The 27,124-nt window shown below is 39.0% G+C and overlaps 1 protein-coding gene across 3 annotated transcripts in view; it reads left to right on the forward strand.

Annotated features, from left to right (window-relative positions):
- LOC121637452 (contactin-4-like) overlaps positions 1-27,124 on the forward strand; it is a 229,672-nt gene that overhangs the window by 156,531 nt on the left and 46,017 nt on the right. For all 3 annotated transcript variants that reach the window (XM_041981642.1, XM_041981641.1, XM_041981644.1), the window contains exons 10-11: positions 1,132-1,261; positions 1,973-2,123. In XM_041981642.1, the coding sequence (XP_041837576.1) occupies positions 1,132-1,261; positions 1,973-2,123 (281 nt within the window). The remainder of the gene's footprint in view (positions 1-1,131; positions 1,262-1,972; positions 2,124-27,124) is intronic.

Below are 27,124 nucleotides of genomic sequence, written 5' to 3' on the forward strand. Positions count from 1 at the left end.
CAGTGTCATACATACAATGTCCTTACTTTATTAAACTACACAAAAAATATTTTCTTTTTATGTTCTGCAGATTTGAGTCAAACATATCGACTCTGCATTGCTGGCAAATGACATTGCCAATCATTTTCACTTGGCAGAAGGCGTACAGATGGTCCCCCAGGTCCTGCATGAAAAACTGCTGATTCTAGAGGAACATCATGGTTAATTAATAGCAGCTGTAAACAGGAGTGCTTCCCGTGCACAGACTGATATACGCCACTATTTGCCTGCCTCGCCAGAAGGGATATTCGCCCCTGCACATCCGAGGCTGCCGAACGTTATGGAAATTCAGACACAACCTGCTCATATTTGGGATTAGTTTGTGATCTTTCAGCGAGGACAGCCTCTCTTTTCATGTGACAGCACCTTAATCCCCCACCTCTGTGACTAGAGTTCAAATGGGCTCTAATGGCATTATGGGTGAGCTGGAGGAAAATGCAGGGGACGAAGGGCACCAGGAAGTAAAACCTGACACATCTGCTTACACATCTATGACAGCTGCTCAAGCATTTCATTCTTGGTGCACTAACTTGGGATGAGCGAGACATAAACGTATATCAGGGATTAAATGCCCAGCTGATGCAATGATCCTACTCAGTTCTTAGTTCATCAAGCCCCGCAGTACCTAAATAGATTTTAATTTGATGGCTCAGTGGTGAGCATGATTTGTCCTGCAGGGGGCTAAAAATGATAGTCCAGACAGATGAAGAGGAGGTGCAGCATGTATACAGCACTCAGTATGTACGGAGCATACCTACAGTATCTGAGAAGCAGTTTTCAGATGATATTCTTTCCCCTCCTATCCTCCATCCTCTCGCTGAATGGGGAAACAGGCCCTGTGGTGCAGTCGGAGATATAAATAGGGCATGGTTTTATTTCACTCTCATAAACATGTAGATTGATTAGGGTCATTTTCTGCTAGCCTGCCTCCATCCACCCAAGCCTTTCCCTCCATTAGTGATGAAAACCTAGATTTATTGCCACGTCTGTCACTTCCAGACCATAATTCACAGGCTCGCTGCTTGGCTGTTTTTATGTAGATGAGCACCGGGAAAAAAGGCATATTAAAGACATGTCTGTCTGTGTTCACAGGAACGCGTACAGGTTGCCAATGGGGTGCTGTCAATTAGCCGCCTGACCCTGTCCGACACGGGAATGTACCAGTGTGTGGCTGGGAATAAACACGGCGAGGTCTACTCCAATGTAGAGCTCAGGGTTATAGGTAAGGTACCTGCTCAATGAGTGTGTTTGCGTTTGTACACTGAGACACAAGCACTAAAACAACAATAAGTTTCGTTCTTCCTGCTGCTCAAAGCTGTCAGATGACCTGTGGCACTGTCTGATTGGTCACTAATTGAGAAGCATTAATTATAAGATGCATGCGTCCAGCTGATGATGATGTATGCCGGAGCGGATCTGTTCAGCAGCCTCACCTTGTCAAGTCTGTCACTCTCCACCTTGGGCCGGCAGCAGTTCTCATTCAATCTCCAACATATCTCATCCTGATCATGTTACTGATTAGGATCAGGCTCAAACTCAAGGTGAAAATCAAAGAAAAGAATCTCAGAGAGATATCAGACAGCTGCAAAGCTCCTGAAAAGAACACATATTTTATAGGCTGGGAGAGTTATAATGAGGGACATATTCACATGCACCCTAACAGAGAATGATGATAAATTCACAGTAAACTCCTCAACTCTAAATCAGTTGGGGGCTTTACTCTGCAGATTTCTGATTGCTAAGTATGTAATCTAGTGTGTTTGAATTATCCATGGCAAAAGGAATATTCCCTTTTTAATGATGTAATTTTGCAGAACAGTGAAAAAATGATGAGACATGTTGAAGATAATGTGCATGGTCAGAGATAAATTGGACTAAAGAAGATGTGAGCCTTTTAAAAAACACTGCTTTTAACATGCTGCTCTTGTCTCAGCTGTTGCCCCAGATTTTTCTCACAATCAACTGCGGAGCCAGACGTTGGTGAAGGTGGGAGGAGACGTGCTCATCGAGTGCAAGCCCAAGATGTCTCCTTGGGGTGTGATCTCTTGGCGGAAGGGCAGTGAACCCCTCCATGAGAATAGCAGGTAACACACACCCCTCACACTGCGAGGGCTGCACAGCTTTCCCCTGCATGTTTTCTCTTGGTTTTTTTTCTCCAGGTTAAAATCGTGAAAGGCCAAATTTATGTGCATGATTTCAGATTGGTGTTAGGCTAAATGTCACTAGAATCCTTACTAACATACCATCTGTTTACATTTGAATATATAACACTCAGTACTGTGCAAAAATGATAAAATTACCCTTCGTTTACTTATTTGTATGTTGCTGGTAAAAAATGAGTGAAAGTGTTTATTCAAAGAAATTGGAACATTTATGGAACCAAGTGGATAAAAACTGTAAATTTCTGATGAACTTGAAAGTTAATATTTGGTCTGCGCAACTTTATCCTTCATTACAGTCTAAGCACCCGTAGAAAAGCTTTCATTTTGTTGTCTTTAGTCTTCAGGAAAAGTTCTTCAGACTTTCCAAAGCTCTTCTTTGGATGTTTCTGCCTTTTGTTCCCTTCTCTGTCCAGATGATTCCACACTGCTTCAATAATGTTGAGGGTCAGGTTCTGGGGAGACCTGCTGCCCCTTATTTTCAGTTCAGTTCTTGTGTCACTTTGGATGTATCAGCCTTTTCTTCTTGTTTCCCTTCCTTAAGAATGGCTTCTTGACCCTACAAATGAGACCACTTCTGATGAGGCTTTAAGCAACAGTACATAAAGCAACTGAAGATCCAGATCAGGGTGTCTAACTTAGGTTCTCAAGGGCCGCTGTCCTGCAGGTTTTAGATGTTTCCCTGCTTCAGCACTCGTTCTAAAGCCTGCTTGTTTTTATGCTTTTAAAAGTGAGATTCTTACCACGAATAATGTCTTCTGGCTGAGTCCTGTCCTTCGATGAAGCCAAAGTTAAATTAATAACATACAGCCTTACTTTTTTTCTTAAAATAGAAACAATGTGTAGATATTAATCAATGGCTCTGAATGGTCAAAGCCTCGGGGACCACTGGGAACCACTGGTGTAAAGCACTGGTGTAAAATTTGACCGCAAGCTGTTGGATCCATTTGATTTGAATCAGGTATGTTGAAGCAGGGAAACGTCTAAATCCTGCAGGACAGCAACCCTTGAGAACCTGAGTTAGACTTCCTGGTCCAAATGCATCTCAGGTTCTGTGTCACATATTTTCTAATTTCTTGAGGACATTACTTTCAAACCTTCTAATTTGCTGTAGATACAGCAGTTTTTCTGGCCTGAAACTCCTTTTGTTTAGTTTCCAGTCCAGTTTGATTAGATTTTTAAAGCACCTGCTGCACACCATGCTCGGCTATGCCAAAGCTTTGGCTAATTTGGGGAGCTTGTTCACGAGTTGGTGTAAAACAGGGTGGATCATGTGGTAGATTGGGACAGCATCATGGTGATGTAGATGCCTTATAAATGTCTCTTGTTTAAAAATTAGCTTAAAAGCAAAGGTATCGGCTATGGTGATGAGCTGTGTGCACTGACCGAAGGTATGAGATACTGAATTCAAGAGGCTGAATTCTGGTTCAGTAATGAGTGTTTAGGTTCTCCTTTCAAAGTAAAGTCTCAACATTAGACATGATTTACATGTTATCAAAATATATGTTAATGAATAAATATATTAAGACATTTTCAGTCTTGCTAACTCAAACCCTTCAACAAAAATCAAACCAGTAAATCCCAGCTCACAGGTTTTACCTGAAGTTCATTTGACTTGTAGATTACAGACAATGGAGTTAAAAGCTGTACTATGTGCTCGGCTGTTTTGAAAGCAATATATATTCAACAGTAATGTTCATGTCATAACTTGATGTCATCCTCAGGAATGAGTCAGCACAGACCCTAAATGTCAAAACTGAAGGGCGAGAAACTAAACTAAGACGTAAAAAATGACTCTCTGGGATGCAACAACTGTCTTAGGTGCTGCCAAGCTGTCAAAATTGATAAAATACAAGATGAAAGTAGGTCTCTGGTGCAGGACTATGAGGTAAGAAGCAGGTGGACTTAAGTTTATTTTAACTAACAAACAAAAGAAGCAGAAGCAGGACGACCTAGAAACAACAATGACCTCACTCTGAACAAAGAAAAGGAGCATAATACTGAGGATATCGTTAAAAATATAACGGAGCAGGTATCAATCAGAAACAGAGGAGCAGGTGTAACCAAGGAGCTGGAAGTAAAGAGTTCAGTGAGGGGATGGATCCCACAAACTACATATGTACGATGGAACGTATTTTACTTAGATGCAGAAAACAGTAGAAATAATGAGGATATCTCACACAGAGTGTTTTAATGTGTTAAATGATTTATATTCCTTCCATTTAAAGGGATAGGAAGACTATCAGTAATAGTTTTACCTTCATATATTTTATATGTGCAATTGAACGGTTAATGTAGTCTGTGGTGAAATCAATAACAGCCTTTGGAAACGTGTTTATATTTACACATTATTTGTCCACTGTTGCTTATGATTTAGGAATGATTTAAGAAAAAATACTATTAAATGCATCTTGTTCTTTATATTTAGCATAATTAAAATATAAAGTTGATAGAAAAGAATATATCAGACAAAACAGTTTAGCAAGAGAGGCTTGTATTGAGCCTCCACATAACAAAACAACTAAGATAAGATAAGATAAGATAAGATTAAAACAAAAAATACTAGGCAATATAAAACTAAACTTCCAGATTGTAGAAACAAAGCAACGTTTAAATAAATGCATACACATCAAGTGGCCTTTTAAATCTTTTACATTAGATAGATAGATAGATAGATAGATAGATAGATAGATAGATAGATAGATAGATAGATAGATAGATAGATAGATAGATAGACAGATAGATAGATAGATAGATAGATAGATAGATAGATAGATAGATAGATAGATAGATAGATAGATAGATAGATAGATAGATAGATAGATAGATAGATAGATAGATAGATAGATAGCTTTATTAATCCCGTGGGGGGGAAACTAAATTGCCAAGGAGGCTTTACACACAAATAAAAAACAGACAACATAAACCCTACATTAATAGACTCTGCTACACACCATTACAACATCAGTGCAACACAAACACAACCATAAAGACATACAAATACAATAAATGTCAACCATAAATTATTTCATAAAAAGTGCTCATTATAAAAGCGCACAGCAGCAGGAACAAAAGACTTTCTTAAGCGTTCAGTTGAGCACCGAGGCATCACCATCTTTTGTCCTCCATAGTGATGCTCCCACCCCAACAAAGTACAGCATAAAACAAGACACTGGCCACAATCTCCTGATAAAAGACAGACAGGAGCCTCCTTCTCACATCAAAAGACCAGTCTAGACTGGGTCTTTTTGAAGACAGCTTCACTGTTCCTCCTCCAGTTCAATTTATGGTCCAGATGAACTCCCAGATACTTCTAACTTTCAACTATTTCAATAGCCTGGCCTTTGATGACCACTGGAGAGACTGTTCCCTTTTTTTCCTGAAATCAATAATTAACTCTTGTGTTTTGTCTACATTTAGCTGTAAGAAATTGGCCTCACACCAACCAAAAAAAGAGTCAATTTCTTTCCTGTGGACCGGGTTATCATCCTGGGAAATCAGGCCCAACAAGGCAGCATCAGGACACTAGAATAGAAAAAGTATGCTTTAATTTAATTTATGTCTTATTTGATAATTGACTGCACTTGGTAAATAGCTGAGGAAGATGAAGATCTGCTGATTGTTGAGTCACATTCAGAAATCAGAAAAGTATTTTCCCAAACTGGAGTGGATTAAGAAAAATAGCATGTGCAGAGTTTTTTCCCCCAAAAATCATAAAACTGAATTCTTTAACATTGAAAGATAATTCATATAATTTATCATTTCCATATTCAGCTAAACCAATAGTGGCATCAGTCAGTGACAGAAAAAAGTCAGAAATATTTCTAACACCCAGCTCCTCAAAATCCTGCAATTTTCCCCCGATACGGGTTTTTCTGGATAAAAGACTTGTTGTGGACTAGCTATTCAACTGGACCCTTGTTGATGTCACAGGAGCGGTTTTGTTGCAGCATCATCTGTTAGTCGAGTGCAGTATGACTTCAAACATAAATTGCATTTGCGAGAAGTAAGTGTTTACTGACTCTACAGTAATGATTGTAGCCTGGAATGGTCTACATCATTCACATCTTAGACTCTTAGCTTTCCAATGGTGGATAAAACATGCGTAACATGTGTAGGTACTTGGAAAGTAGACCAAGTAAAATACATATTTATTTGTTATGTCTCACCCACAGGACGTCTTATGACTTCATGCAGTTGCTGTAGTTTAATTTTGCTATATTTCTATGGAAAGATTCTGATTCACTTGTCAGATGTTGCAACACCATGCTGAGAGGAAAAAAACAGCGTGAGACCTTTCTGAGTAACGGTTAATGGGGTCCGCTGTGTTTTATCTCCAGCTCTTTGGTGATGGCCGAACCAGACCAGCTGCTGAGTAAATTCAGTGCTAATCAAGTACTTTTCACCTCAGCAGGGATGATAAAAGCTCCAGAACTTTCCAAGTTTGCAAAAAGCAGAGCGCTATCTTAGCGTCCAGCTTTGTTTGACCCCCAGAGATGTGTGTGCTACATGTGATAACTTCTGGCCGTGTTTGTGTGTGTCTGTCTGAATGAAGTGTGAAGTCTGGCCCTGAAGCCTCACTGGAGACAGAGGTCACCCATTGGGTGTCACCACTCTTGCATGACTCGGCTCTGACAGCAGGGCTGTGTGCACAGTGTCTTGCCAGGCTTTGCATATACACAAAGCAGTGTTGTTGCTTGTCAAACAAAGTGGTGGAGAGTTTGCATAGTGGTTTCGCTACTGGTGCCCTTCAACCACCCTCCACCCCTTCAATCACGCAGCTCAACCTCACAGCGCTCATTTTAATTCTGTTGATATGAGATCATAGCTTAAATTGATTTCACACGTGTCTTGGTTGTGACACGAACTGACTTCGGTGCAAAGTAATTAATGAATTCATGTTGTTTGATGGGAACTTAGATATTAGTTCTGCAGTGTTTGCACGTTTTCCTCACCATTAATCACATTACTGTTTTGATATATAATGACTGCCTCAGAATTTAAAAAATAGATCATTAATGATTTAGCATACAATAGATACCATTTTGAAGGTTTTGTTGGAGCATCTGTTGCAGAAAAATCTAAGTACAGCATCAAGTTCTTTACACAATGCAACAATAAGAGACCATTAGTAGGCGATTTCTTTAAATCTGTCTTTTTCCTGGTAGTGTGAAATCCACTTTGAATTCCAGAAATGTATGCCTTAAATGTAATATGGCTCGTGCCCCCTGTATAGCTGCTTCAAAATTAAAAATTAAGAAATTAAAAAGAGAGATGCAACAGATTTAAAATTGAAATTCAGTCGAGCTGTATGACTTTAAAGGAATGTTTTCTTTGCCATGATCCCAGACTTTATTGCCAGCCCAGAATTAGAGAAATAGTTTACAGAAAAAAAAAACATGTTAACACATTTAAATGCTCTGATTGTGGCCCCCCTTGACTGTTTTCCTTATTATCTCCCTTTCCTCTCATCTGTGACTGTGACATATGCACACACACCCCGGTGCTGTATACCACTCAATGAAAATGTTTAGCATCTGCTACGGCAATCATTAGACCAGTTGTCTTTTAAACATCTCCCCACTAATGGGTGTCCTGCCTGTGAGACAACCGTATGTGGTCTCATCATGTTGTTTGGCTGAAAAAGTCACACAACTTTGGTGCAGAAGCTGCATATCCATTTAAAAAAGACAAAGCAGTTTTCAATTTAGAGGAAAAAAAAACTATCAAAAGAGTGCATATGTGTTAGCTTGTTACATTAATGCTCAGCTAGACTGAAAATAACTTGTACCAACAGTCAGAAGAAGAGACTATTTTTACTTATGCATATACTGTGTAGCTCTGTCCTGCTCACTAAAGGAAGCTGTGTCATTTTTTAATGAAAGACAGAAGTTCAGTCCTCCAAAAAAACAAACAATGCAGAGCTTGAGGAGCTGACACTAAATATTAATCGAATGCTAAAAATGAACAAAATCAGGAAGGCCAGACACTCTCCAACAACAACCGATTACACTGCATACAAATAAAGCCCCAGCATGCAGTGTCAGTCCCCCTTCAGAACGGATGCTTCTTTAAATGTACTGTAGCCTGTTTAAATGCTGATGCACAAGGAGCTTCAGTTCAGCACAGGATATGCTAGTATGAACAGTTCTGCTTTGTTAAGTAAAGTGTCTGAGGTACTTACAGTTTTTAAAAAATACTGCAGATACATGTTTAGAGGTGCCAAACAGTGTCAGAATGTCTTTGCCATTTTTTGCTGGGGTCATTTGACAAACATGTCAGCATGTCCAAAATAAGATGAGCTGCACATCTGGCACTATGTTACAGACAGGTGTTGACAGTCAAGGATGGAGGTGGATTAACATATGCATGATACCCCAACTATTTCTCATTCACTTTGTCTGTACTGGCATTGATAATAAACACGGAACACAGAATTTCTGCAAATAAACATGTGCAACTCACCAATATCACTGAAAGCAAAGCGAAAGACTCTCCGCCCATCCCAGCTAACTTCAACTCATCCCTCCACAGAATGCCGTGTTTAAAGTCTACAAGTATCTGTGTACATATGAACAATTACCATTTGATATGTTAGGCTTGTTTGAATCATTTTCTCTTTTTTTTATTTCTGTTTGCTATTTGGTGGTTGAGTCACCAGAGTATACAGAGAATGCAGGAGAGGCTAGAAGATGGTATTAATCCATCGGCAGCTGAAAGAATTTCATTTTTCATGTGAGATGCATTTAGTAGTTGAATTAATCCTCATATAGTTAAATATGCAATTGTTTGGGCAAAAAACGTGATTGATATACTGTATTTCTGCACATTATTATGCTAATAATTTACTATTTTACTTCATCAAGGTGGATGAACGAGTGTTTCATGAAAAGGCTGAAAATCGTGTTTTTATTACAATAATTTAATATGCTGGTTGTTTTCAGAATTATTTCATTTGTAATTTCATTTGTAAAACAAATCATGAAGTAGTCTAAACTCAAGGAGACTCATTAAAATTTTCTGGTCCACACATTTCAAATGGTTGGCATTTCTGTGTTTCTACTGCAATGAGCAATGCTTATCAAAAATCACTTCTAAATATGTGTAATGAAAGCAAACCACTGCAATTTATGTTTGAAACTTATTCTATAACAAAGCATTGCTCAATATTTAACAAGCTACTCATGTTAGATATGCCTCAGTTTGAAGTTTAAAGGAATCCTGTCATATGATATTTATTAAAAAGAGAAGTTTGACAATTATGTCACCATGTGTCATAGCTTTGGTGAATGTTGGATATATAGCCAGCCAATTAACAGCTATGCCCTGGGAGTGATCAGATACCCTGCTGAGACCACAGATGGTAAAACACAGGAGTTGTTCACCATGCATGAAGGATTCTACCCCAAGCTATACACTAAGCACAAAGAGGGAGGCCAAGGACTAGTGAGCATCAGAGCCACGATCCAAGATGAAACATCCAACTCCATGAATACTTCAAGAAGATGGCCCAGAAGCATGTAACACTAAATGAATGTCTCACCCATTGGTCACTGGAAGAGGAGTTGGAGGAACCATCATGGGAGGAAAAACCCCTGCATGGGATGTACCACTGACAGATAGCTGAAGTGGCGGATCCTACCAATGGCTAGAGAGGAATGGACGAAACGACAGCACAGAGGTGCTAATCATGTCAGGAACACCAGAGCAATAGAGGGCCAGATCTACCACACTAGACATGGTCCCTCATACAGGCAGTGCAAAAGAGGCCCCTGAAACACTTCACAGCAGGGTGAAAGATACTGGCAGGCGAAGAATATATGGAACGCCATAATCAAGTAGCCGGCATAGTGTCCAGAAACATCTGTGCAGAATATGGACTGGAGACCCCAGATCACAATGGGAAACACCTCCCAAGGTGGTGGAGAATGAGAGGGCTAAGACCCTGTAGGACTTCCAGAGACTGACCGACCAACTGGACATTGTGAAGGCAACAGTAGTGCTTTTGATCATCGAAGCACTGGGAGTCATGTCCCCCACACTGGATAAGTGGCTCTAACAGATACCTGGAGAAACATCAGACATCTCAGTCCAGAAAAGATTCATCCTAGGAACAGTTCAGATAAATAAACAGGACCCTCAAGCTCCCAGGGCTGTGGTAGAGGACCTGACCTTGAGATGGGGAGATGGGGGAGGAGGATCGAAGAATTAAGTGTTACAGAGTTATATAGAGTTTTTATGTATAGACAGATTGATAGATCCACTTTAAAGCCTGGAATTTGCATTCATGTGTATTGAGTTTATTTCTGCATGTCTAAACAGGTCTGTTTAGTTATGCACCTGTGCAGAAAGGTGCAAAATCATTAGAGGTAGCTACGAACCCCTTTTGTTGAAGATTAATTGCCTTAATTGCGTTAGCACTCCATAGTGGCTTCAGCAGAAGGGGAGCAAGTGTCACCAGCTGGGTAATCCATCTTTCATAGCAGCAGCCCCATTTTTTTCTGCAGGACATCAGTGGTGGGAGGGGATGTCTTATCTACCCCAGACAACCCTGCAGGGACGAGGTTTAGATGACATCAGCTGGAACAAAGCAGCTGAGAGCGCAGAGCAGAGCAGGTCCTGCTGATGAGGATGGAAGTGAGCCGTGCCAGCCGTGGAGAGCAACCCACAAAACATGCCATTTTAATATGTAACTAGAAGGAAGAAATCAGCTGTTATGCTGCTCGCACCAGAAACATTTAATCAGTTGTCTGTTGACAAGTTACTCCAGCGTGTGCAGATATGCATTGACATTGTCTTTAAAAACCTTGAGTATTTATTTCTATTGGCCTTTTTTTTTTTTTTATATAACACCTTGAGGTTTATATATACTACCAGTCAAAAGTTTGGACCCATTTTACCTTTAGAATCACTGGGAATCCAATCTGTATATAATATATAATGTATATTATGTATATATGATATGTGACTAGAAGTAAGAAATATTCTTTCTTATCTGCGCTCACAACTTTATTTGCCACTTTATCAGGTGATGGTGGATGGATGGTGAACGACTTTCTGAAGATCCAACTGAGCATCAGAATGAGGAAAAACATGGATTTAAGTGGCTTTGAATGTGGCATGATTGTTGGTCTGAGTATAGAAATAACAATAACTCCACACTTGCCCTACTTTCTAGCTAGGGTCCTCTACCAGAGGCCTGGCAGTTCTGCATAGTATCTTAGCTTTTCCTGTTCTGTTCTCCTATACTCAAGAAGCTGGTTGGCAGAAATTCAGCATCCTTTCAATGTGCATGTCCAAAAGGTCATACATCTAAAATTGATGTGCAGTATAGCGAAGTTATGCAAATGCATTGTAGGATATTTAATTTTCTTTCACTGCAATGCAAACTCTTTTTATCTATTTATTTATTTTTCATTCAAGTATGCATCCCCTCTGAAAAACATCTTTCTGACTAGGAAAAACAATACAAACCCTGCTGTTGGCTAGATTCCTGGGGAAGCAGAAATCAGTCCTTTGTGTGTTGAATAATCTCAGAGTCGAGATGGCACTCAAAGAACAAAAAGCACCTGGCAAACCGCTGCCAAGTCAAAATGCCACTTAGGCTCCTGTTGTGTCTGGAAGTGCACAGCACAAGATAGCACTCAGTGCAGCTGACAGGTTTCGAATTGAATAACAGCCGATCTAAATCTGATCTCTATTACCATATGAGGATAATACTGTATTATGCATAACATTTAGAAGCTCGGGCTCAGCTTCAGAGACTTGAATTGAGACTTAGGTTATTACAGTACAAGTTACCCCAAATAACTCTTTCAACCATGGATTTTTAAAAATGTGTGTGCGCATTTAATTTAAAATGAGCGACAGAAATCGGGATGGCTGACTGACGTCCACTGAAGTGGCTAATTTACAAATAAACCATCCACACCCATGCATAGCTAGGTCAATCGTCCCCAACCTGGGATCGGGGTCCCCGAGGCTTTAAACATTCGGAGCCGTTGTGATTAATGTTTACACATTGTCCAATTTTTTAAGATAAAAAAGTAATAAGGCTTGATGTTGTAAATCAAACTTTATTGGAGGGCAGGACTTAGCCAGGGTACATAATTTATGATGAGAATCTCACTTTTGAAAGCATAAAACCAAGCATGGCTGCAGCACGGGGTGGGGCAGGGGGTCCCTGGCTTTTTATTATTGGTATGAAGGAGGTCTCTAAGGAAAATAGGTTGGGAACTACTGTGCTAGATAACAGCTTTTAAATAGGTGTCTATTGCATAGACATGAATTATATATTATGAATTATTAAAATATTTCTATAAGGCCTGACTTATGAAACATGATTATACTGTAAATGCAAATGATTGACTGTTTTCAACTGCAGAACATCAATAAATCCACTGGGGGCAGAAGACATGTATCATATTGTATTTAGCGTAATTTTAGGAAACAGGTTTCAGAAAGTCATGTGTCAAGTGTGATACATAGATGCCTGTATCATCTTAGTAATTACGGTGCACTTATTTGAGAGAATGTTCCCCTCGTTCCATCCACACTGAAGCCTAAAACAGTGAGTTAATAAATTGCCTTTTTAATGCCTCTAATACATTATTTGACATCCTGCTTTGTAATGTTTGACTCGCTTCATCTGATTACCTATCCAAAATATTTTCTATTCATTTGACTCCAGTTTGACTTGGAGATCAACCAAAATTATTCACACACGGTTCTCAGATTTCCTCAAGAAGTCCTTCAACTACTATCATAAACAGTTTTAAGTGTGTGCCATGGCATCCTCCTGTAAATGACCGTCCCTAGAAGTGGTTCGATGTCACTGCAGACTTCATTATGTTTCTTTTAACAAGCCAAAATAATCCTCAAAAGGAGTTGAAGGGGAGTTGTCGGACTTTCAATCATGTTTATGATGTATGTTTGAGTCCAACGTATAGCAGCTGCTTTTTCCTATCCAAATTACATCCAGTCAATATCATAAAAACACTGGACCAAAACACTTTTCTCATTTCCTGGTTGGGTTTAGGCATTGACATTAGTTGATTAAGGGTAGAAATCAATAATTAGGACTCAATACATTTTTTTTACAATACCATCACCCTCATAGATGCCATTTTTGCTAGTTTCTTTGGTTTCATGTAAACACAACATGTTATGATGAATCTTTGTCACTTCCTATTTGGGTTTAACCAATAACTTTGATTGGTTTGGCTTATACGTTAAAATGACTTCGTTTAGGTCTTAAAAATATCATGATTGAGTAAAAAATACATTCTTTGTACAAGGCAACCATGATCGTCAACTTCATAAATATCGTGTTAAAGATGCACTAGTTAACTTTTCTCAGCGACGTGTCCCCTATCGACGGCTGATGCGGCATCCATCTTAGATCCTACCTGTACAGTGAGCTCTCTCGAGACATTAAAAAACAATCGTATGTTGACTCTTGTCTCATCTCTTGCGCTGTCTCTTCTACATCAAACGAGTCAGAAACACAGTTTTAAGGTCGAAAAGAGTGGGTCTTTTCAATTTAATTTTATTCAATTTAAATTGAATTAACTTAAATTCTGTTAAATCTTTTCAGTAAAATTCTATTGAACTCTAGTTTCTTTTATGACCACTACAGGTCCAAATTCAATTTATTTGATTATAGTCCATTTTGACTAGAATAAACAAACACATATTTCTGTAAAAGACAAGTTTGTACTTATATTTCTATCTATAATAAATACAGCCAACACCCGGTGTCTGTGGTGCACAGTGAAGCTCCAGAGTCATTATTCTGGGAGCTGTGTGTTTTAATGCACTCTAATTCCAAGTTTAACATGTCTAACTTGCTCTCACTCTTATCATGAAAAAAACATGAAAAAGTTTCAGAGCAGCTTGACACACAAATGGCTTTCAGCAGGCAAATTAAAAATGGGCCCCACAATTATTATCCTAAACGATCCATTCTTTCATTTTTTTTCTTTTGTGTTACAATCTTTGTTATTAATTGAGCTAAAATGGAGACTTTTATCTCTGTTTATTTCTGCTTTCTACTTTTGTCAAACTATTGGCACATTACATGAACCCGTGGGCATGAAGCATCTGTATCACAGGATGTTCTCTGACTCATTTTGAGCCTGAAGCAGTTTTAAAATCCTGCTAGGTGTGTTTGGAGCTTTAGGAGATGTCAGTTCATAGCTGAGCTGTAGGTGTGAGCGTAACACGACAAGATTCTGCTCGCCTGTGCAAGTAAAAGTGAGACACCACATGAGGGCATCTGGTTTGCTGGATGTTGATTAGTCTGTACAGAGAGCAACATCTCCTGCAGCTGTATTTAGCTGTTTCCCTTCTATTTTATACATCCCTCCTGCATTGGCAGAGCAAATAAGCAGGCCTATCACGTAAATGAAGAGACGTCTAGCAGAGTGATCTCGATTTACAAGCCCATCTGCTCAGCCAGACACACTCCAGAAAGAATCAGTGTCAAAAGAGCACCAAAACTGCAGAAGAGGTGAAGCACTGAACTTTGCACTAATTTGCTATCACATATCTTCCTTTATTTCCATAACGCCGCTCTGTTTCAAGGAGATTTTAAGAAATAGTTACATCACATGCCTCAGGGTTTAATTTCATGAAGACTTTAAATAAATAAGCGTTGAACGAACACAGGTGTATTAATAAAAGCGGGGATGAAATATTCTGTGTGAACGGATGGCCCATCGCCATTTCAGCCTCGTCCTCAGGATGCACACAGTAATATTCACTAAAAATGTTGTTTATCATGCTTAAATGTCACTTCACATTTTTTTCTCATCAGATCTTTAATTTCTGCATTTACCTCTAATTGAGCATCCGTTTGTAAAGTGGAGCTCTGTCTCTCTGTGGAGGTGAAGCAGTGCCAGGCCTGAATACTGAAAGCTCACTGTCTGCACCCAGGAGGAGTTAATTCATTACTCTGCCTTGAGCAACATGACAAGGCTGCTGTGGATGGCTGACTGGTGCTTTTCATTTCGCCTGTGCATACACCTCTGCACCTTCCTGTAGTTTAAATAAACAAATAAATAAAACAGCAGAGAAGTGCAGTCTTCCCTTGTCTGAGAATGGGAGCAAAGCGAGGATTAGTGCTTTGCTGAACTTGGAAGTTGCAGACAACACCGACACTGTTCAAAGGTGCCTGCTAGCACATCCCCTAACACACACACACAGACACACACACACACACACACACACACACACACATCCACATAGCAGATTAAATGTTTCGTTTATCCAAACATGTGTCAGAGTTGGAGCTGCTCGGAAGGTGGAAAATATCTTAGTGGATTCTTTAAACTGCAGAGGGCAGAAAATGGCTTTTCTTTTTTGAAAGCAAGTTGGCTAGGATGTTCAGCAATGAAGTACTAATGGAACACAAATCCTGTTTTTATTCATTTACGGCCATTATATTAATGGTGTTGAAAGGGGCAGGAGGGTTGCCAACCTAAAAAAAACCTCATTTTAACATGAAAGACATACTGCAGCATAATTATCCCATTTATATGCCTCAGTGTGGCTTTGTTATTAACAGAAGTTGGAAATAATATTCAGTGGATTCTTAATACTAGATGTTCTTCAGTATTGTCTCGTTGATAACTTGTATTAGGGACTTTTGCAGAATGTGCCAAATTTTCTTTACAACTGTGAAAATTAAAGTACAACCAATTTTAATTCTAAGGATGTGAAAATATAATCTGGACTTTATCAGGTCATAGAATGAAAGAAATACATTCATAGATGAGACTCATTATTTATACTGTGTCATAACTGATTTAACAGACACAAATGTGATAACTTCTATTGAAAGATAATGCATGAACAGCTGTGTTTTGTTTTATTGTCATTTGTGTTTCATATACATGTTTTATGTGACTGATTTGTTTCATAAAATCATCTTTGTAAGGTTGCTATTTTGGCCAAGTCTCACTTGTAAATGAGACTTTTAATCTTAGAGGGACTACCTATTTATATAGAAGTTAAATAAAACAAACAAATAAACTGCAGTTTCAGAATCAGGATATGTGTTACTGTGTGGAACGCGGCAGAAAATATGAATGTAATCGCTTCCTAAAGGAAAACAACATTACTTTCAGTGAAAACCAGAAGATAGCAGCCCAATTCATCTAGGAATGAGTAAAGTAATCCTAGAAATGAGTAAAGTAATCCTAGGAATGAGTAAAGTAATCCTAGGAATGAGTAAAGTAATCCTAGAAATGAGTAAAGTAGTCCTAGGAATGAGTAAAGTAATCCTAGGAATGAGTAAAGTAGTCCTAGGAATGAGTAAAGTAATCCTAGGAATGAGTAAAGTAATCCTAGGAATGAGTAAAGTAATCCTAGAAATGAGTAAAGTAGTCCTAGGAATGAGGAAAGTAATCCTAGGAATGAGTAAAGTAATCCTAGGAATGAGTAAAGTAATCCTAGAAATGAGTAAAGTAGTCCTAGAAATGAGAAAAGTAGTCCTATAAATGAGTAAAGTAATCCTAGAAATGAGTAAAGTAGTCCTAGGAATGAGTAAAGTAATCCTAGGAATGAGTAAAGTAGTCCTAGAAATGAGTAAAGTAATCCTAGAAATGAGTAAAGTAGTCCTAGGAATGAGTAAAGTAATCCTAGGAATGAGTAAAGTAATCCTAGGAATGAGTAAAGTAATCCTAGGAATGAGTAAAGTAGTCCTAGGAATGAGTAAAGTAGTCCTAGGAATGAGTAAAGTAATCCTAGGAATGAGTAAAGTAATCCTAGAAATGAGTAAAGTAATCCTAGGAATGAGTAAAGTAATCCTAGGAATGAGTAAAGTAATCCTAGAAATGAGTAAAGTAGTCCTAGGAATGAGTAAAGTAATCCTAGGAATGAGTAAAGTAGTCCTAGGAATGAGTAAAGTAATCCTAGGAATGAGTAAAGTAATCCTAGGAATGAGTAAAGTAATCCTAGAAATGAGTAAAGTAGTCCTAGGAATGAGGAAAGTAATCCTAGGAATGAGTAAAGTAATCCTAGGAATGAGTAAAGTAATCCTAGAAATGAGTAAAGTAGTCCTAGAAATGAGAAAAGTAGTCCTATAAATGAGTAAAGTAATCCTAGAAATGAGTAAAGTAGTCCTAGGAATGAGTAAAGTAATCCTAGGAATGAGTAAAGTAATCCTAGGAATGAGTAAAGTAATCCTAGAAATGAGTAAAGTAGTCCTAGGAATGAGTAAAGTAATCCTAGGAATGAGTAAAGTAGTCCTAGAAATGAGAAAAGTAGTCCTATAAATGAGTAAAGTAATCCTAGAAATGAGTAAAGTAGTCCTAGGAATGAGTAAAGTAATCCTAGGAATGAGTAAAGTAATCCTAGAAATGAGTAAAGTAGTCCTAGGAATGAGTAAAGTAATCCTAGGAATGAGTAAAGTAATCCTAGGAATGAGTAAAGTAATCCTAGAAATGAGTAAAGTAATCCTAGGAATGAGTAAAGTAATCCTAGGAATGAGTAAAGTAGTCCTAGGAATGAGTAAAGTAATCCTAGGAATGAGTAAAGTAATCCTAGAAATGAGTAAAGTAATCCTAGGAATGAGTAAAGTAATCCTAGGAATGAGTAAAGTAGTCCTAGAAATGAGTAAAGTAGTCCTAGAAATGAGTAAAGTAATCCTAGAAATGAGTAAAGTAGTCCTAGGAAGTGAGTAAAGTAATTCTAGAAATGAGTAAAGTAGTCCTAGGAATGAGTAAAGTAATCCTAGGAATGAGTAAAGTAATCCTAGGAATGAGTAAAGTACTCCTAGAAATGAGTAAAGTAGTCCTAGGAATGAGTAAAGTAGTCCTAGGAATGAGTAAAGTAATCCTAGGAATGAGTAAAGTAATCCTAGAAATGAGTAAAGTAGTCCTAGGAATGAGTAAAGTAATCCTAGGAATGAGTAAAGTAATCCTAGGAATGAGTAAAGTAATCCTAGAAATGAGTAAAGTAATCCTAGGAATGAGTAAAGTAGTCCTAGGAATGAGTAAAGTAATCCTAGGAATGAGTAAAGTAATCCTAGAAATGAGTAAAGTAGTCCTAGGAATGAGTAAAGTAATCCTAGGAATGAGTAAAGTAATCCTAGGAATGAGTAAAGTAATCCTAGAAATGAGTAAAGTAATCCTAGGAATGAGTAAAGTAATCCTAGGAATGAGTAAAGTAGTCCTAGGAATGAGTAAAGTAATCCTAGGAATGAGTAAAGTAATCCTAGAAATGAGTAAAGTAATCCTAGGAATGAGTGAAGTAATCCTAGGAATGAGTAAAGTAGTCCTAGAAATGAGTAAAGTAGTCCTAGAAATGAGTAAAGTAATCCTAGAAATGAGTAAAGTAGTCCTAGGAATGAGTAAAGTAATTCTAGAAATGAGTAAAGTAGTCCTAGGAATGAGTAAAGTAATCCTAGGAATGAGTAAAGTAATCCTAGGAATGAGTAAAGTAATCCTAGAAATGAGTAAAGTTGTCCTAGGAATGAGTAAATTAGTCCTAGGAATGAGTAAAGTAATCCTAGGAATGAGTAAAGTAATCCTAGAAATGAGTAAAGTAGTCCTAGGAATGAGTAAAGTAGTCCTAGGAATGAGTAAAATAATCCTAGGAATGAGTAAAGTAGTCCTAGGAATGAGTAAAGTAGTCCTAGGAATGAGTAAAGTAATCCTAGGAATGAGTAAAGTAATCCTAGGAATGAGTAAAGTAATCCTAGAAATGAGTAAAGTAATCCTAGGAATGAGTAAAGTAATCCTAGGAATGAGTAAAGTAATCCTAGAAATGAGTAAAGTAGTCCTAGGAATGAGTAAAGTAATCCTAGGAATGAGTAAAGTAATCCTAGGAATGAGTAAAGTAATCCTAGAAATGAGTAAAGTAATCCTAGGAATGAGTAAAGTAATCCTAGAAATGAGTAAAGTAGTCCTAGAAATGAGTAAAGTAATCCTAGGAATGAGTAAAGTAGTCCTAGGAATGAGTAAAGTAATCCTAGGAATGAGTAAAGTAATCCTAGGAATGAGTAAAGTAATCCTAGAAATGAGTAAAGTAGTCCTAGGAATGAGTAAAGTAATCCTAGGAATGAGTAAAGTAATCCTAGGAATGAGTAAAGTAATCCTAGAAATGAGTAAAGTAGTCCTAGAAATGAGTAAAGTAGTCCTAGAAATGAGTAAAGTAATCCTAGAAATGAGTAAAGTAGTCCTAGGAATGAGTAAAGTAATCCTAGGAATGAGTAAAGTAATCCTAGGAATGAGTAAAGTAATCCTAGGAATGAGTAAAGTAGTCCTAGGAATGAGTAAAGTAATCCTAGGAATGAGTAAAGTAATCCTAGGAATGAGTAAAGTAATCCTAGAAATGAGTAAAGTAGTCCTAGAAATGAGTAAAGTAATCCTAGGAATGAGTAAAGTAATCCTAGAAATGAGTAAAGTAATCCTAGAAATGAGTAAAGTAATCCTAGGAATGAGTAAAGTAATCCTAGAAATGAGTAAAGTAGTCCTAGGAATGAGTAAAGTAATCCTAGGAATGAGTAAAGTAATATGTGGTGAGGAACTGTGCTACAGTAGAAGGTAAAAAGTGAACCTGAGCAGGTTTCCAGGTGTTTAATTGAGGTGTTACGCAGGTAAATATCTCAGGAAGCCATCGGCTAATGATGATGATGATGATGATGGACGCCTCTATCAATGGTCAGAATCAGGAGGATCCAGGGATAGCCCCACATTCACCTTAGAAACACCATGAGGGTCCAAGAAGAAGTGAAGCCCAAGATATATAGATTTATATCACTATAAACCTCCTTCATCTCCATGGAAACCATCAGAACCTTCATGGTTCATTTCAAACAAAGGCAGAGTCATAGGAGAAACGTTAGCAGAGTTTTTAGAGCTGGAATCAAACTTTTCATCACAAACCAACAAGACATGATTTCTGCTTCTGGCTGCTAGCTCCAGAGTTTCTGTCCCACAGTGATGAGACAGACGTCTTTGTAACCAGCAGAGTCTCTGCTGCTTTCTAATGTGTACTGCACATATCTCATGCTGCCCCCTGCACAGGTGGATCTAGTCAGGAAGAGGTTAAAGTCTTAAGAAATGAATTAAATCATCATCTATAGTCCTTCCAGTTTGCATATTTGTCATTGCAGCTCGAACTGGATCAGCCCAGATGACTATTAGCTGAAACAGCTTCCTTCAAACAGGGATTTCCAGTCTTACCTGAGAAGAAGTAACCAGGCACAGTGGGCTTGTCAGGCTTTGAATTAGTAAAGAAATAGAGTTGGATGGATACAACTACAACAACTACTTGCAAAAACAGGGTAGAGATGCAGCTTGTACTGGCCAAATCACTTTAAGCTCAACATTTAGCAAGGGATGCACAAAAATCTTTGTTCTGGCTGACATGATAAGTTATTATTTCGCCTCCATTACTGTAAAACGCATGTGTTAAACTGAACACTTATAATTGGAGTGGATAAGGCAATGATTGACTTGCTGTCAGTGCATTTTTACATAATAAACTTTCTGTTTTTCTTGAAAATTTGCTTCAAAGAGTTTATAAATGCTCTTATAGTGTTTTAAACTTGTGTTTAAACCAGTAAACTGATAGAAGCTGAGGTTTGACTGGCACAATGACTAATGTTATCTTACTAATGTGAAGTCTTTTTCTATGAACACAAGAAGAAAGAAGGAAAAAAATCTCAATTTTAAATGTAATTGTGTCACATCCCTTTTATGCCTGTTTGCCGTCTTCTAAATAAATGCAAGATAAAGGATACTGCCTTGATAAATTGACTATATGTTGGCCTTTGCCTGTCAATCATGATCACAGGCTTTAATTGATTTTGCTGTTGTATTTAGAAACTGTCAAAATGATTTGTAGGTCGATCTGTTGTCCAGCTATTATCGCTATACCTTCTATATTTCAGTGCATCATTCACAGGCCGTGAGTGTCCTTTAAGCCTTTATGTCTTCAGATCATGTAGTATGGTACGTTTTCATCTATCAAACTGACTGAACACTTGCTGAACTGGCTCTTTTTTTCTCTCTTTTCTGGGGTAGAAAGAGGAAAAAGATTGTAAAACCAGTGTTTAAGAAAAATCTGGTGCTGAATTTTGACTAAACTCAAATTAATCTCCAACCAGCAATAAAAGGAATTCTGAGATGTTTGCTGAGATTAGGTCAGAACCCTCTTTACTCGTCTGCATCCTGTGTACAACTCACCCGGATTATTTTTATCTGCAAGACAGCGGTAGATCATATTTCAAAGTGAGAATCCGCCAGCGCAGCATGAGTAATCCATCTTGGTTCCTCCTGACGATTTCCACCGAAACATGTGTGTGCTCTTTATTCCTGAAGGGAGACCTCAGCACACGAGTGGAGATGAATATCTCACCAAGAAGACTAAACCAAGAGGGCAATTTGTGATTAAAAGAATCTCCTGGAAATGCATACACCAAACCCCCACCCCCTCCATCATGTTGTTTAATTCCCTTCCCCTCGCAATGCAATTACCAACACAATCACATCATGTTCCACAGGCGCAAATTAACACGTTCTCAATCAAGACACGTCATGAAAAAATGTTCATTATTTACAGACAGGCATTTATATTGAAGATGGCAGAGAATGTGATCTTTTCCACAATCTACTGTTACAGTTTTCTCAGTTTCACTTATTTCACCTTCATACTGTCGACACTTAGCTTCACTTAATACTGCTGGGCAATATGGATGGATGGACGGACGGACGGACGGACGGACAGATAGATAGATAGATAGATAGATAGATAGATAGATAGATAGATAGATAGATAGATAGATAGATAGATAGATAGATAGATAGATAGATAGATAGATAGATAGAGAGCATAAAACAGGGCATTTTTACTGTATAAAAAGGATTAAAAAAGCATATTCTTAGTGATATGCAGTGCGACCACATTCATTCTCGTTCCACCTAGCCTCTTTCTCGACATGTGGGATACACTGTGAATGATTTACCTGATATTAATTGTCTCAGGAGTTTGTGGGCTGCTACTGTCTTGTTTATCTTGCATAGAGGAACATTTCTCACTGTGGTTCAGTGTGCAGCTAAATTCCAGTTACACAGTTACACACATAGCTTACCATCACCAAGTATGAATGTGCCGAGAATACAGACAGATGAAATAAAAGATAAATAAAATTATCATTTTAAAAATTTTATATATATAAATACAAGAAAAAAAGTTGACATCATGCATGGAAGCACTAGTGTAAATCTAAACTATCTAAGAGATGAAATTATGATCATTTTCAATGAAATTGTAATAACTGGCATGTGTGCCGCGTTACGTCTGCGGTTTTGTTCCAACCTCTGTGGTGTGTCAATCCACACCAGGAGCGTGTCAGGTGAGGAGCGCCTGCGAGTGCAGTCTGCCTAGCTGTTTCAAGCACCACAGGCCTGACTTCACCCTGAAAAATATGTGTCAAAGCAGCACCAACTCTTAGATGGTCCAGAGTACCAGCAGGGTTAAGGAGACCAACCAGACCAACCAAAGTGCTGTGGCCATCAGTTCTGGTAGAATCAATCAATCAGTCATGTTTTAGTCTATTTGTTGGCAACTGTGGTCAGTTCTAAAATAATATTATAATCAACTAAATCTACAATATATGTAGCGAACTATAATATGAGTGTTACGGCTGTTACCTGAGCAACTAATTAACCCATCTTGGATGCAAATCCCCATGTGTCATCTCCTGACTGGGATTGGCTGTTCTCCACCACACCTTCTTCACCTGGTCTCTGGTTTGCTGCTCTCTGGACCAGTTGGTGCTGCTGGGGCCTCTTCCACAGATAAAAGAGGCGTCCTCTGGATCGGTGGCAGCTGTATTCTTGTTTTGACAGCTTTCCCACTTGACTGTGAGACTGTGAGAATTTGCTTTGTGTCTGACCTCTTAGGTCTAGCGTTGAGCCGTTACGGCTTCTTGCTTTAGTTTTGGTGTAATTGTTGTAGTTGTTAATAGCTTGGAGACTGGGACAGTTTGTTCTGTCTACCTTCTGTTTTGGACGGTTATATTGTATGGTTAGCAGTGTTGCTTCCTGTTGTGTTTTGTTTGTAGTCAGTGCAGTCGGTTAAGTTTTGTTTCTTTGTTTTGACTATTAGTTAAAAAGACTGGCTGTTTTCCACTTGTGTAGTCCATTCTGTTTTTATTTGGTTCTTTGGTTTGAGAAGCATCACCTGCCCATCCCTCATATGTACTTGTTTCTTTGTGTCCACCTGCCATATAGCACAATATAGTTCCAATTACTCCACCATCTGGGCATTGTTCTTTTATGTTACTTCATCCGTCCATAGCCGAGCCGGATGGTAACGTAAGTGAGGGCTCATCCGGGATATTTTGTGGGTAATTCCTGTGCTTTCAGTGGGTTTTCATTGTTCTGTAGTTGTCTTGTTTAAGTATGGTGTCTACCTTTAGTTTGGAGCGCTTTGTAGCTGCTGCCTCCCTCAAGCTGCTTGACAGTTGCCATAAATGTGATCTGCTGCAGATTGTGGAACGCTTTAAACTACAGGTTCCTAAATAGGCTGTTAAGCATGACATACAGGCTTTGGTGGTGGATCAGTTGGTGGACACTGGTGTGCTTTGTGAGCCTGGTGTTTCTGCAGTGCAAAGTGAGGGTGCTCTGACAATGGGCAGCCCTAAAGATGAAGCACCACCTCTTACTCCTACTGCAGCTGCTGGGGTGGATGTTGTGGATGGTGAACGGGACAGGACACCAGTTAATCTTTCTGGTTACAATCCACTCTTTTCTGCCACCTCTGGAGCCCATGATGGGGTTTGGTTGAAGGTTTGTTTGGCATGCCTTGAGATTGAGGCTCGGGAAAGAGCATAGACACAGGCCAGACAGGCCAGACAGGCTGAACTGGAAATCAGAAAGATAGAGAATGAATCCGAGAAGGCTATGAAGCTGCAACAGCTTGATCATGCACAAGCACCGCACCTCTGCTGGAAGCCCTGTAGCTTCCCCCTCTGTGAGCAAGTGCATTATCTTGGTGCCTGCTTGTTGCAAATCTGAAGTGGATTCATATTTTGCAGCATTTGAACGTATTGCTGGTGCTTTGCAATGGGCTCAAGATATTTGGTCTCTTTTGTTACAGTGTAAGCTGTCGGGTAAAGCTCAGGAGAATGTAGCGATATTGCCTCTAAAGGACAGCCTGAACTAAGAAAAAGTAAAAACCACAGTGCTGCAGCCTTGGTTACTGAAGCCTAGAGACGTAAGTTTCGTCAACAGAGAGCTGTGGGACAGACACATATAGAATTTACCCGAGAAAAAGGGATTCTTTTGATAAATGGTTTGTAGCCTTAAAAGCGAATGATTATGATTCCCTGCGGAAACTAGTGTTGCGGAAACAAATTTAATAAGTGTGTACATGAACGCATTGTGCTGTATTTAAATTAACAAAAGGGGACGTCCTTCACGTCAGCTGCTGTTCTTGCAGGTGAAGACGCGCTCACACACAAATTATCCTTTCTGCTTGGTGTTGGAAAATTCCGCTCTAACTCATTACCACAGTCACAACCTGTCAAAACATCCACTGTTAAGGAGAAACGAGAATGCTTTTACTGTCTCAAACCTGGACGTCATTGTAGACTGATTTAATGCAAGCAAAGCCCCACTGCAAAGACCCTGAGGGTCTGAATAAAAGCTATCTGGATTTTGAAATTGGATCGGATCACCCGGATCCAAAATCCCATTTTTCAGGATCAATGTGCGCTGCCGGCCATGTGAAGAACAACTGGCAGAAGAGACGGCTTGCATGCCTTGCTAGTGGAACCACGGAGCATGTAACGTAATACATGCATGTATTGTACTGCATAACATTGCGACCAGAAGGACTGTCCCTCTGTTAATGATGCACCTGATGATGCAGCTAAGCCCCATGTGGAAGTACCGGCCCACCCTCAGTCAGTCTGTCAGAATAAGGGACAGACAAGATATGTAGAGAGGGATACAGTCATTTTTTGACAGGTTCTTTTTTTGACTATGCAGTGATGAATAACTGGAAAATTTAATTTTTTATTTGTGTTTATCAAATTTGTTTGGGGGTTTACTTTATGGGGACATGATAATGCCACATTTTTATTTTTGCTTTACTATGCTGAAAGGCTTAATAGGTAGCCTCTGCCTATTTTAACCACTTTATCCCTCTAACGATTAAACGAGTCAGGTGCTACATACAATTATTAGCATATGCACTGACTACAAAGATGCTATTTGTCCAAATACGAGGTTTTGCCGCAGTTTCCTCTTGAAATCCGTCTCGTAATCCTACCCTCTATCCACATTCTACTCAAAAGTTTCATACAACCCAAACTGAGGGTTTTATCCCGATAACAACCAGGTTTGGATTACCTGATCCAAGCAGATTTTGTAATCCAGATTTCCCTTTTGAAGGACCCATTTTCAAGATTTGATCCTATCCAATAACCGAAATCCAATCGGATTATGTTTGAACAACCGGCTCCTTGTTCTAGTAAAGACGAAGTGCCTGATTCATGTTTTGATCCGTTCATTTTTGATGGCATTGTGACTCGTGAACCTGCTGCCCAGCTGCCAGTTTGCATATCAAGAGGGATCCTGGTCTGTTATTCTTACCAGTGCTTTGCCCTTCTCAAAGCACTTAGCTTGTGGTTTGAACTCTGTGTTATGTGGCGTTGAGATAATGTATGTTCCCAGATCCGTAAGCAGCATTTACATAAAGTCCAAACTTCTCACTGGTTTCTGTCCTATTGCTGTCTGTTCAGATCTGCCCATAAAAGGCGTCGATATGTCGCCGGTAGTTTAGTGGCTCCAAATTACAAAAGTCACCTGACCCAATAGCCAGTAAAACACCAGACTCTTCTTCCCAGAACCTCAAGCTGTATCCAGCTTGTGTGGTCACATGCACACAATCACACAAAAATGCAGACATTTCTCTTGCTGATTCGATGTTCTGTCACCATTCCTCGAAGAAAGTGACACAGCAGGTAAGACTAACAACGACACAACACCACTAGAGTCAGAAGAAGTTTTGAAGCGGCAAGAGAGACACATCCGATGTCATCCTCTCTTTTGAAGGGAGGATGACACCAGATTTACGACCGAACATCTGTTAAAAGAAAATTCCAAGTCTGTGGCAGTTAGTGCTCTTTTGCCTGTTCTTGGTTCTGCTTTGTCTGCAAAATATGATGGCCCGTTGAAATCCAACAATGTGTAGGAGACTACTGTTACGTGATCCAAACACCTAATCGAAGGTGTAAATTGCGTGTGTGTCATGTGAACATACTTAAGCTGTGCCATTCGTGGCCAGCTTCTGACTCTGACGTGCGTGTCTACTGCTGTAACAGAGCCAGAGGATGTTAACAGCTCCGATTAAGATGATGGATTTTGTGCACCCAAATCCACCTGTTTGACCACCTGTCTGCCAAATTCCAAAATGTTAAAATCCCTACGTAGTCAGCTTGAACATTTGACACTTGAACAACAAGAAGATGTAAGATTGTAATCAATGAATGTTGGTGTAATTTTTGGTGATGTTCCGACCTACACAACTGACCACGCATGACAAAGATGTACAGAATGCCAAGCCCATAAAACAACATCCATATTATACCAACCCTGTAAAAAGAGCTCTTATAAAACTGATGGTTGACCTTGTTTTATTACCGATTTTCATAAAGTGAAGTCTGTAACCATTCTTGACTCTTTTCCTCTTCCCAGGAATAAGGACTGTATGAATAACATTGGTGCCACCAGATACCAGATGAGTAAACTAGATCTCCATAAAGTTTACTGGCAAGTCTCTTTAGCCGACCATGCTTCTGACATTTCAGCATTTGTAACCCTTGACTACTTCTTTATGGGATAAGCTTTGTGCCACTGGGGAGCGAATCTGAATTCTTTATATTTGAATTTGAATCATTCAATTTG

Source organism: Melanotaenia boesemani, chromosome 3 (genome assembly GCF_017639745.1).
Source record: "Melanotaenia boesemani isolate fMelBoe1 chromosome 3, fMelBoe1.pri, whole genome shotgun sequence".
In the NCBI taxonomy this organism is placed as follows: Eukaryota; Metazoa; Chordata; class Actinopteri; order Atheriniformes; family Melanotaeniidae; genus Melanotaenia; species Melanotaenia boesemani.